General features: G+C 37.0%; 1 protein-coding gene across 5 annotated transcripts; it reads left to right on the top strand.

Moving 5' to 3' along the window:
- Window positions 1-211: 211 nt before the first annotated feature.
- On the top strand, window positions 212-13288 carry LOC135592729 (uncharacterized). Of its 5 annotated transcripts, none has more exons than XM_065082362.1 (15): window positions 222-1146; window positions 1261-1346; window positions 2884-3038; window positions 3117-3181; window positions 3312-3503; window positions 3586-3640; window positions 4693-4959; window positions 5061-5194; window positions 6215-6395; window positions 6512-6571; window positions 6650-6886; window positions 8712-8970; window positions 9058-9263; window positions 9708-9755; window positions 12562-13288. In XM_065082362.1, exons 1-15 carry the CDS (start codon window positions 971-973, stop codon window positions 12850-12852), a joined length of 2412 nt encoding a protein of 803 aa, XP_064938434.1. In that variant the 5' UTR covers window positions 222-970; the 3' UTR covers window positions 12853-13288. The 5 variants fall into 5 exon arrangements, with proteins under 5 accessions (XP_064938438.1, XP_064938434.1, XP_064938435.1 ...); XM_065082363.1 differs by having other exon boundaries at window positions 225-1146; window positions 9705-9755; XM_065082364.1 differs by having other exon boundaries at window positions 227-1146; window positions 4693-4914; window positions 9705-9755.

Raw genomic sequence — 13288 nt, 5'->3', positions numbered from 1 at the left:
TTAATTTCTTTACCATGGTTGTAATAATATGTTGGGATAAATATCCTTATTTTTCTATTTTTAATCGTTTAGATAACTAGAAAAAAAAAATTGATTTGCAACTATCTAGAAACAATAACAGTATAATGCATGTAAATTTTATCCTATCAGTTCTGGAATCTATCTATTCACCCAAGTTTCTATAATTTGTACTGGTCCTTGCTAACTCAATTATCATCATGAGCAGGATCATGTATCTGTGGGTAGGGAAAGATAGGGTTTGCTACCATCATCTAAGACGCCACTTTCCAAATCTACCATCGTATCAATCATATTTGATCTGTAGATCTCGTAATCCTTGCCGTCGACCTTCTACCCAGTGATTCCACGGACAACTGTTGATAGATCTACATCGGTGCTAGGTGCTGCTCGCCTGGTTGGACTCATGCAGGGTTCAGGAAGTCATCGTCAAATCGACAGCGTCCCACTCTCCCAACTAGTGTTATGCGAAGTCAGGAAAGCCTCACCGTCCAATGCACACGCGTCATGTATAAAGAACCACAGAAGTGCCACGTACTTAGAGTCTGCATCCGTAAAAGCACAAGTGACGCGGTGGCTTCTTCTTGTTGGTCAGATCTTGGCGTGCATGGTGTGCGCGCACACGTGAACTCGCCTCACCTTCCGTCCCTCTCACGGGCAAAAGTGGAAGCGGCCCGCTGTCTCCGTCTCTTTCCTCCCCTGATCACGCCCAAAACCCTAGTTTTCTTCGGTGGTGGAATTAAGAAGAAACCCTCGATCCGCGTCGAGAACTCTCCATCCACCGGTCTTCTAAAAGGACACGATCCATTTCCTTGCCTCTTGGTTGTATTCCTGGGAGTAGGAAAAGGATCGGGTGGACTCAGATGAGAATTAGGCTCGTTTCCTCTCGCAAATCGTAGTTCTCGGGTGCAGGGATGCTAGTCCTGAGGCCGATCACGGTCGCCGGTCACATATGTTTCGGCGGATGAGATACCTCATCGGCCTGAACCCGAAGACCCCACCTACGAAGAGATTGCTCGATGCGAGGCCGCGGCGAGTTAAGTTCCAGCCGCCAGACATGCTAGAGACAGTCCACGAGATCGCCATTTACATTCATCGGTTCCATAACCTCGATCTCTTTCAGCAAGGGTAATGCTTTAAATTCTACTCCTTTTCCGTTTAATTTCATTGCGTGAGGAGAATTGTGAGCTTTTCAATCTGGACTTTTGGAAATACCTAATTTTGTTCTGGTTGGTTAAGCAGATGGTACCAGATAAAGATAAGTGCGCGGTGGGAAGACAGCAGCTTGCATTCTTGCGGTACTCCGTCCAGAGTTATTCAGTATGAAGGTACTTGTTTTAGATGCTCCGAGCAATGTTGTTGGTTTTCTAGATGCTACTTGAGTAGTCTCTTGATAGTGATGGTCCGTCCGTGGTTTCGTCTTGTTGGTAGAAGTAGAACCAATATGATGTTTCATGTGGTTATGAGCGTAAATCTTGTTGTAGTATCTTCTAACAAGTTGGGTTGATCAGCTGTTTGCATACATTTTTAGATAACAAGAAATTGTGCCCAAATTTCAAGATCGAAACTTAAAAAATTGAAGTAATTAAATGTTTGATATATTGTGTGTGCCACTAATGAAGGATATAGTAAGAATGATGACCTCATCGTCATTCATTATAATTGCGATAGTAGGCTGCTTAGGTCTTTGACAAGTATTGTTGTGTTGGCTATTGAACAGTAAAATTGCAGTTATTATTATATCTGCTTATGAAGCAGATCCAACTGTACTGGATTTACATAAATCTTGCTCAGATATAAGTGGATCCGACTTAGAATCAAGTAGAACTATGCTAAATTTTCATAAATCCAGCCTCTCATTTCAACATGAAATTGGAAAATTCTCATCCATGGATCTATAAAGAGAGCCAAAATCCAAACATGAAATCATGACCTTAAGGTGAAGAAAGTTCCAATACAATGCTTTAATCAACAAAACTCAGTATAAAATTTGATTTGAGCTTCAGGTTTACGTTTCATTTGTGAAACACAGGGATGATTTCTTGAAACTTAAGCTTTATTTTCTTGTAATCAAAGTTATACTTGTAAAACACGAAGATTTGCATGTGAGAATGTAAGAGATTGAGAAGTTAGAGCAAATGAAAGAATGGAAAGAAGAGGGTATTGGATGATAAGAGTGGGAAAAAGGGATGGGAGTGTACTGGGATTTTTGGGTTGGTGGATTTCCTGTATAGCCTGGTACACTCAGAATGGTAAGCATACCAAGTGATAAGACATGTTCTTAACCAATTCAATAAAATTGTGTTTCAGTCCTTGAATAGGTAAAGATATTGCTTTGTACTGATCGACATGATTAATATTTCAGTCTTTGTCCCATAGTTTAATTTTAATAAATAAGAAACTTAGAAGTCTCTCCAGGATCTATATGTTATCTTAGAAATAGTTCTACTTATGACTCTGAAATCTAAATGCTTCCTATATAATTATCACTTAAATCAACTCAATTTTAAAGAAGAATAGGTAAAAAAATTCAAAGATTCATGTATGCCACAGTTCCCTTAGTTCAGCATTTTCAACTTATAGTAGAACCAACTTCCAAATCACTTCTAGGTTGGGATTTTAGTGGGTTAGCAACCATTTGACTACAACACAAATAGGTGGGTTTCAGGCATTGTTGCTGTTAGACATCTTTTGCACTTTAGTTCTATTTGTTGTCATATTAGTGGATCATTTAAATATCTTGCCTACTATATGCATAATCTTGTAATGTTTTACGCATATTTAACTCCAGAAAAGCTAATGGATTGTTTTCATGCATGATGTTTTTTGTATCATGTGTATTGACATTTTAGGTAAATTGTACAGCTCCCAACACAGTCTCAGATGACCTTTTGGGTGTTTGGAGAATTGATGATGCTGATCATAGTTTCTCTACCCAGCCATTCAAAATTAAATATGCTAGGCAGGATGTTCCTTTATCTGTTATGGTATCTTTCAATTTTGCCATAGGGAAGGATGAGGTTGGCATCACTCTTAACCTGTTGCTTGAAGTAATATTTATTTCCCAGATAATGACACCTTTGCACTTTTATTGCCAGAAACCATTAATATCTGCAGTTATACTAAAGTTTGAGCTCATGTATGCTCCAATTTTAGAAAATGGGTAAGCCAAAATTGTGATCATAGTTTATGAGCTTTGTGCTTGTTAGCTACTCTTTTTTATCCATGGTTAATTCATAGTGCTTATCATTGTTTCCAATGACAATTTAAATCTCTTATTTTTCTTCCTACAGCCATGAAATTCAGGCCTCTTTTGATATGATTCCAGTTGCTGTCCATGAATTCAAGATCCCTCCAAGAGCACTCTTTGGTCTGCATTCATACTGTCCTGTTCATTTTGATGCTTTCCATGCAGTGCTTGTTGATTTAAGTGTACACATTGTTTACCTGAAAGCTGGTGCTAGCACCCGAGAGAAGCTATCAAGGTTTGTGAAAGTTACTGTTTCATATTTGCTAAAGTTTACTGCTATATTCTGTGTTATAATTTTGAATTTTGATGTATTGTAGTGCTTCTGTGACGATGGAACATATTTCTGATGAATACCATGAAGAACACAACCATGTAAGTATCCTTTGACTCAAGAAATTGCAAGTCTCTTGGTGTTATCTTTTATCTGGGATTTCCTCTTGGATTACGTGCAAGTTTCTTCTGAGGTTCTTGTAACCATTGATGATGATGTAAGATATATGAAAGGAGTAATCAGTTTCACCATCAGAGAGAGATGCATGTTTTTTTTGGTGTAGTATTTTCTTGCAACATCAGTATGGTAGTTATATAAAAAATGCAAGGAACTAAGCTATTTTGATGCTTTTGGAATCCTATATAGAGAAGTATTAAAGAAACCATAGTGAGGGAAGTATTAAAGAAAAATGAGACTATTTATCTAAAGTCCATCAGCTTCTTTATGTAGAGGCTAAAGGAGCTCCATTATTTAGCATCGGGTATGCTGATCTTTTACTGCATGTTTGCTATATTGTGGACCATAGTATCTGTCATGCAATTTTTTACAAATTTAAAGTTTAAGTGGCACATCCATGTTTGCAAAAATATCTCGATACAGTGATACCTAATTATTCATCCAAGTAAATATGTTCCTAACATGTTGAAGGTTTTCTTCTCCAACTGTTGAGCTGCTACAGTGGATATCATATCAAGCAAATGTTGGTGCATTGATCTTAAACTATAGAAGGTTAAGATGGATGGTTCTGTCAAAGGATGAATTTAACATTATCTTGTATCTCTTTTTTCACTTCATTATGAAACTTGAAAGTTTATGGTTACTATGTGTTCTTTGGTTCACCTCAGTGGTAGGTTTTGAGGATATTAAAGTTGGATGGTCCATGTTCTCGTTCAAGCCCGGACTGGTATGTACCAGCCAATATGTACTGATCCGGGTGGAACGTTAAGCCTTAGTGTAAATTTTGAACATCATCATGTGGTCTTTAAAATTTTGTTTAGTTTATTATTACGTGCACATTTCTGCCCATCAAGTTGAGAAATTATCCTAAATAATTTGTGAATTGCTCTGGAATAGTCCCATGCATTTATCAACTGTGCATATATTTGTCATGCTTTTTTGCTTCATATGGCTGAATCATGGTATTTCTTTGCAGTTAGTGGGTCAGGGGTGGAGCTCAAAAGCAGTCGAAATTATTAAATCACTGTTAGTTTCACGCGAGCTACTTCTTGAAGAAATAAAAAACTTAAGCAAAGCATTGGGTCAAAGTATTGATGATTTGCAGTTTGCTGACCTAAATCTTGGAAGATTTGAGTTTATAGATTCTTCATTAAGTAATGATTTATCTACTGCAAATTCAGTCATTTCTGGATCAAAGGTGGGTGTTGGACACTTAGCTGGCATGCTACAGAATATTCTGGAGGTGCTTGTTTTGCTGCATTTCAATTGGAATTCTTATTTTACAATGGAAAAACTCTTTATTTAAGATTTCTTACCAGTTTTTGTATCTGTTTATTTATGCAGAAATCAAATGGTACTGTTGATTTTGGCAATGATGTCATTTTCTACTCGTTGTCCAAGGATGAACTGTTGGATCTATTTTTCACTCTTGGCAACCAACTATCTTTTTCGTGGAATACGTTTTTGAAGTTCCATAGGTATTGTGGACTCAACCATTTCTAATCTTTCTTTCCCATTGGTTGACACAGAGAACTTCTGGCCTCTGGAATGAATTGTTCTGAATTATGCATGTGATATATTGAAATTGCATCTTTTACAATATCATCAATTTTGTTTTTTCTTTTTCCATGACTTTGGAAATATAGTCAAGCTTTCCGTTATAAAATGAAGTGATCTAACATTTTCTTAGGGACTTTAAATGTTGATATGCTCGTATATAAGCTTTATTCAATAGCTTTAGTGATAATTAGAGTGCAAAATTTATGTCAAACAATAGGGTAAAAAATTTTTAAACAACAACATGAACCTAGTCAAGGTTCTCAATTTTGAAGTGCCGCTCGGTATGGGTGGTACGTACCAGTCCGAGAGGATACCGGTATGCGGACTGTCCTCTATCAGGCGGTACCAATGTTTTCACCGGTACCGAGGTGTACCGACCGGTGCTACCCCGGATTTTGACCGTTACCCAGGCGTACCGATCGATATGCCCTGACATGGAAGGTGAAGGTATTTTTAAGATTTTAGGATATACTGTCGGTATGCCCTGGCATACCGACAGTATGTACCGGTATGTACCGTACCGAGCAGAGCTCGGTATGCTGTTACGGACCGGTATTCAAAACCCTGAACCTAGTCAGATTATGTATGAATTTATCTGTTCGTTAAGTTTTATAGCCTGTAGAAGAAAAAAGAATGCTAAGATTTTTCCATTCTAGTTTTCCCAACATACAAGGAAAGCATGTGACATGTTACTGATGGTTTTCTGAATGTGAAATACTAATAATTAGAGATTCAAGAAGTGGAATGTAAAGTTCTTTGGTTTTAGTTTTAAGTTTTGTCTTTAGTTTCATCAAATGCAATTTTGTTTCAGTCAATTTATGGATGCATGTCAATTCAGAATATCAAGATGTATGTTACAAGAAAAGTTTATATCAAAGATCGACAATGTTTACTATTTTTTAGAACATATGCAAACAAGCTTGTTTATTTTGTTATAGGGTAAATAGAATTTCAATACTTGAGCATCTCCACGGTGTCTGGGCTATGAATCGTGAGGCAGAGTGGTCTATATGGTTGGTTTATTCCAAGATAGAAGTTCCCCATCGTTACATGAGAAGTGGAGCTGATGATCCTTCTCACCATGGAAAAGTAGTAGGTTTGAGGAAGTCCAGCGATGAGGTACTCTGCTATTTAATGTTTTAGCAGTTTCACTTAATGATAGACTTGTAACTATATCCAAGACTAATTTTGATCTATTGAAGATATTAAAATAGTTCATTTGCTGTTATGTGCAGCCAGCTCAAAGTGCAACAACACGTGCTGAACTTCATCGGAAAAGTATTGCACAAATGAAAGTAAGATATCATAATTTTTTTAATCTTTAGTGCTTAACTTTATTTTGTTGAGATTTTAAATTTCATAGGTGTATGCAGATAAACAGCCGCTCTATTCAAGACATGCATATATTTGGTGACCCTTCACGTGTTCCTGTTGTTCTAGTGGAACAGAAAGTCATTGATCTTCCTAACAATTCAGCCTGGCAGTCTTTGAATCAGAATGCTGCTGCAATACCTACAGCTATTGGAAAAAATGGTGTACCCAGATTCACTCTGGAACCTAAGAGGAGTAATCGTGTGCTACGAGCAGTTGTGTTTGTGCATGGATTTCAGGCATGTTCTCCATCTTACTGGTAGTTATTTTCTTTATATACTTGTCATGTTAGCTTAGTAGTTTTCCTTGATATGTTTACAGATAATGTGTCTTTACTTTCATGGTCTTTTGTAACACTCCCAGAATCATCTAAACTTGTAATAGTTGACTGTATGTGCATGTTTATGTGCTTCCTATTTGTTGTTGTCGTCAAATTCATCCTCTTGACTGCCTTCTGTTGCAGGATTTACATTAGCTGTCCATCCTATGCTCTATCCTAAGAACCAGTTTGACAATCTTCTTCCTCCTGTGAAATACTTGTTGCTATTTTATTCAAGTAATCTTTGTAAAGCAGGAACAAGAAACTTGTTGCTATTTGTGACTAAACCTTTTCTGTTATTGTCACTGTGTAATTAATGTCACTTCCATCCAGTATAATAAGCAATTAAGAATCACTTTGTATCAATATAACCACTAATGTCACATATAGTCTATCTTCATAAAACGTCATTGCTATATTTCTATCTAATGGCAAATTCCTAGAATTAGTGATATGGGAAATTTTCACATTTAAATACTGTTTAACTGCTGTTTACTCTAAAGAATGCTTGCAGACTTTAACTCCTCCATGGAAGGCTTAAGAAAGAGTAACTTTAGGTTGACGTTAACAATTCCCTTGTCCATTCAGAATTGTGCTTGTCAATGTCCTCGATCAATGTTTTCATGGAAGTTACCTCTGCAGATTTTGTTATTTAGTTATTTAGTATAGAAGTTCTTTTAGTTCAATTTTTTAGAATTAGTGGAAAATTGAAACAAACTTATTGAGAAGCTTCGAGTTCCCTAGTCCTGGTTGAAATATGCTTTAGTCAATTGAAGGACTACAAGTGCAAGGAATATAATCTGCAAAGAAACGGATCTAAAAGAACAAAGTTCATGCGGCTTCTGCCAATATGGGGTTTAGGTTCAATGTATGCAGTATTATCCCTACAGATAGATAGGCTATTTCTGTGACTCAAACTTTAGTCACTCAGGTCACGAAAAACAGCCTTACCAATATACGAAGGTTCCCCTTTTTCGGAGATACAGAAATTACAACTTGAAATTTTGGTTTAGCCACATGCTTGTTGTACATGGTTCTGCTATTAAAATCTGCTAAACTATTACCTTTGAATCCTGAACTAAAAAAATGGAGCTCAGAAAATCCTTGGATATCACTTGGGAAGGGCTATAATTGTACCTAGTGTCAGGATCCTGTTTTTTACCCGAACTACAATGATCTGGCCGTCGATAGATATTGTCACTGGACAATGCAGAGTTCATTTTCAAGATTTCTGTCTTCTCTTATTGACTTTGCGAGTAACAAAAAGATGAAACCCAAATTACTGATGACAACTCTCATAAACCAATATCTAAAGACAATAAAGATTATTCCGAAAATTTTCTATAATTTTAAAAAAAATCTTAAACTTCATCGAACTAAAAGATAAAAGACTTGACTCTTGGATTGTGATGCATTAGTTGCAGGCCATATCAAACTAAAAAATATAGAGTTTAGAAGATCCTAATGCAATGCAGTGATAGTGCTGATTGCAATAAAACACAGAAAGCATGCTGATAAACTCAATCTTTTAGTTGAGTTGTTTTATAACCATGATCTCTGTTTATCCTAGATTGTATTGAATTGTGTGATTTGTTTCGTACATTGTACTGCATATGCAAAATTGCAATCTTCAAGTGTTTTACCCACAAAGTGGACTCTTAAATAAGATTAAGATTAAGATTTCTCTGCATCATTAGTCTAGCAGGTTGGTTGAATTTTTGTACACTTGATCTATGCCATAATAGGGGCACCATCTGGATTTACGGCTTGTTCGGAACCAATGGCTTCTGATAGATCCTGGAGCTGAATGTCTTATGTCAGAAGCTAATGAAGAAAAAACAACCGGAGATTTTAGAGAAATGGGTAGTAGGTTGGCTGAAGAAGTAATCACCTTCCTTAGAAAGAAGATGGATAGACTTTCAAGATATGGAGGCTGTAAAGACATAAAGCTTAGCTTTGTTGGGCATTCTATTGGAAACATCATCATAAGGAGTGCCTTAACAGGTAATTACCCATACATCCACAGTTCTGTGTAAATATCCATTCTAATACAGTTTTCCTAATAGCTGTGTGGCATTTGCAATTTTGCAGAGAGTGTAATGACACCTTTCTTGAAGCACTTGTATACATATATATCAATATCCGGGCCACATTTAGGGTACTGGTACAGCTCAAATTCATTGTTTAATTCAGGATTGTGGCTTATGAAAAAACTCAAGGGAGCTCAGTGCATTCATCAACTTACTTTTACTGATGATCCAGATCTCCAAAATACATTTTTTTATAAGCTTTGTAAGGTAATAAAGCACTACAAAATTTAATTATTGCAGGAAGTTCCACATAATATAACAAATTATAGTTGAGGCATGCTTTTTAACTACAACGATTTTGAAATTTTACTTCACATGCTTTGTTGAATTGAACTTTGAATGTAACTATGTTGTTTATTTTTCTGTTAAGTGTATTTATCTATAAAATTACTAAGAAAGACAAATACAAACACTATACAAAATATGCTAGCCCTCATAAAAACTTGGTTATTACTGTTTCTGTTCCTTTTATCACTCCTAGCTATTGTCATCAATTAATTATTCTCCACTATTCTCCACTGTTTCTGTTCTTTTTCTCTAGTTCTTGGGTTATACATCTCTTTTTCTCTAAATTAAAGAAGCCTCATTGTTTTCTTGCATGTGCTTGTAATTATCAGGTCTCTTATATGTTTTCTTATCCTTTTGCAGCAGAAGACACTAGAAAATTTCAAAAACATTATCCTGTTATCCTCCCCACAGGTAATATGTTCTATAAAATATTTAAAATACATATTTCTATTTCCATTTGAGTTGGTCGTTGATTTATATAATCACGGAATATTGTCAATTATACAAAGATAATGTGGGTTTATTCAATTGAAATTTATATGATCTGTCACATTATACGTCCAAAACTATGAATTGGTTTTATATTGACAAAGGCCTAGATAAATGGTAACAGCAAACACCTTGATTTGCAATTCGAAGCAAAAGTTCTAGTTCTCTCTCCCTCTCTGTGTATTTATCTTTCTCTTTCTTTTTGAGTGAAACCTTTTTAAAATACTTGCTGGAATTAGAAGTCTAAAGTTGGTGCATGTGAATTTCGGATTCTCCATTTGGCTACATTGTCTTGATTTGGTTTTAGTTTTCTGCATTATGTGTGATACAATAATGACCACCACATTGGGCTGTTTTAACACTTAGCGCCTTGGCTTACGGATAAAAAACAGTTAGTTATATAATTAAGTCCAGCTTCATGTTTGCAAAGTAAGTGCAATCTTCTTGTAACGCATTTCATGGTTTCAAACCTCAGTGCCAGTCCCTGTGCCACTACCAAGTTTTCTATAATGCATTTCAAGGTTTCGATTTTCCAGTATGGGTCCCATACCACTATCCTGTTGGACCAGGACAATCCAACCACTACCCTATTAGACTAGTATGGATGAAGTGGTGGTTCACTTGCTGTATATAAGAAGAGAAAAGGAGCAAAAGGCCCTCTGCTGCCTCCTCACAATATTGAGAGAGTTCAAAGGCCCTAATCACTGTTGTAGCTTTTGCCTCTGCTACCACCACCTCATCCCTTTGACATCGCCTTCACCGAGGTCATCAGAGTGAATTGAAAGAGTGGGAGGGAGAGAGCCGTAGGTCAATAAATTCAAATCGGTTGGTTGACACGGAGCAGTTGAAACTTGAAAGTATATAAAATTTAAATCGGTTTAAGGCCCATTAGCATATTGGTTGGCATTAGTCGGGCTAATTACACTAGTTAAACCTCTTTAGCATTTTGGTCTCTAGATTTAAAAAATTTACATTAGAATCCATATAGTTATGAAAGTGAAACATCTAACTCTATTTATCCTAACGTCGTCTGTTTTACCAATAGAAGCACGAAAACGATGAGAAAAAATATAATTTTAACATCCCAGTTATGTTTTTGATGGTGACGAAAGGTGGTGCCATTGGGGGCTGCGGGTGGCCCTTGTAGATAAGGGAGAGCGGCGATGAGAGGTGAGGCAAACGGAGATAAGGAAGAGAACGATGTAGATGTCGAAATTTTACATCTACGTTGGCGTCACTTGGCAACTGTGTCGACGCCGACACAGATGCAGATGTAGAGCGTCGCTCAGCATCTGCATTGGCGTCGACGCTGATGCAGATGCAGAGCGTTGCTCAGCATTTGTATTGATATCGATGCATATGCAAATGCAAAGTGATGTCCCTTTGCATTTGCGTCGGCATTGACAACGATACGGGGAACGGTGGCGCCACTTTACATTTGTGTCGGCACTGTTACAGATGCCAAGTGATGCTCTACATTTGTGTCGACGCCGATGCAGATGTAGAGCATCGACATCTACGTCGTCCTCTTCCTCTCCCTTTGCCTCACCTCTCACCACCTCTCTTTCCTCAACCACAATAGTTACCCGCGGCCTCCAGCGGCACCATCATCTGCCACCACCAATGTCGTCCGTCACCACCAAAAACGTAACTGAGACGTTGAAATTATTTTTTTGTCCATCGTTTTCATGCTTCATTGGTAAAACTGACGGTGTTAGGGTAAATGGAGATAGATGTTTTACTTTCATAACTATAGGGATTCCAATATAATTTTTTTAAGTTTGGGGACCGAGATATTAAAAAGGTTTAACTGCAATGGGTAATTTATAATTAGCCCGCATTAGTTAGTCTGCAGTTAGATCCATGCTCAAACTGGTATGAACATGTGTACTCACTGATAGACCAAGTTAATTGAAACCATGATATTTTTATTTTGTTTTACATTTGATGGCACCATTATTCCCTATTGCTATACTTATTCTCAAACTAGGGTTTTTGACAGTGACATCAGATTATCGTGTGTGATAGCTTATTCATTGATTATATTTTTTAGAAAAAATGCTCATTGCTTAAAGTTTCTCGAAATGATGAAAATGTTGTTTATTGGACGAGTGATCTAGGCATAAACAACTCATATCGGATTAGTTCATCATAGATACAACAATATTTGATCTCATTTATTTTTAAGAATGAGCAAGATGTTTTTTACTTAATAATAGATTGATGGATGAGAGTTTGACACCTACGTCAGTGTTTGGCATGTATATTAGGATCACACGAACATAGTCTATTGGTTATTTGCTTTCTGATGGCAGTCCAGATGCCTGTCCTATCAATCCATTAACTTTCCATCTTTTCCATTATGTGCCCAAATTGTATGTTTATTGAGGAAACAGTTCTTTTTTTTTTTTAGTTTCTCTCATTCATACATAATGCCAATATCGCATTTGTTTTCCTCTCTCAAACCTAAAAGGAAATGATTTTAATATTTCTTTTTCCTTTATACCATTTAACAAATAATGAGTCTTTCCAAACATATTGATCTTCAGTCTTCTGTGTGCTTGCATTCTGTGGAAAATAACAACATGAAAACAAACTGCCATTTCTTTTGGATCCACTCTCTGATCTTCCTCCAGTCCTAAGCTGTATCTGTTGACACGATGTTTCTCCATACGCAAAATAAATGATTACACCTTGCGATTGCCTGAATATGTTTTCTTTTTGCCAGGATGGTTATGTACCCTACCATTCTGCCAGAATTGAATCATGCCCGGCTTCCTCTTGGGATCAGTCAAAGAAGGCACATGTCTTCATGGAAATGCTCAACAATTGCTTGGATCAGATCCACGCTCCTTCATCTGAAAGGCGAGTACTTATGCGGTGCGATGTGAATTTTGACACATCTTCTCAAGGGAGAAACTTAAATACATTCATTGGGCGAGCAGCACACATAGAGTTTCTTGAGACTGACATGTTTGCCAAATTCATCATGTGGTCCTTCCCAGACTTCTTCCTCTAAAGACTGCGCTCGATCTTCTGTTCTCTCCTTTTCCCATCCGTCCCTTTTCCCCAACTAACATTAGGGAAGTCACTGACATGAAGAGCTGAGATGGCTTTTTGCAACTTGCTGGATCTGAAACGCATGGAGTGCACGGAGCTGGAGATGAAACACATAGCAGTCTGATGTAGATTGTATGGAGGAATCTTTTCCCCCCGAAAGCCTTGTATGTTAGTTCCTTCTTATATGAGTGTACATGTTGTAGCCCCACCTTTCTAACATATCTTATTCGGGTATAGGGTTCTGCAGGTGTTGTAAGGTAATCTGCGGCTGGTAAATGTAAGTATCATGTGCTTGCATAGGTAGCACAATTTCATAATAGTCTCTTGTTTGTCAACCAATTTGCAGTAGGACAATTTCTTAAGTTATCGAAGTAGTGACAGCATCTTCTGATCGA

Source organism: Musa acuminata, chromosome BXJ1-9 (genome assembly GCF_036884655.1).
Source record: "Musa acuminata AAA Group cultivar baxijiao chromosome BXJ1-9, Cavendish_Baxijiao_AAA, whole genome shotgun sequence".
In the NCBI taxonomy this organism is placed as follows: Eukaryota; Viridiplantae; Streptophyta; class Magnoliopsida; order Zingiberales; family Musaceae; genus Musa; species Musa acuminata.
The sequence above is the reverse complement of the archived record's forward strand: the minus strand, read 5'-3'. Positions and strand labels throughout refer to the sequence as shown.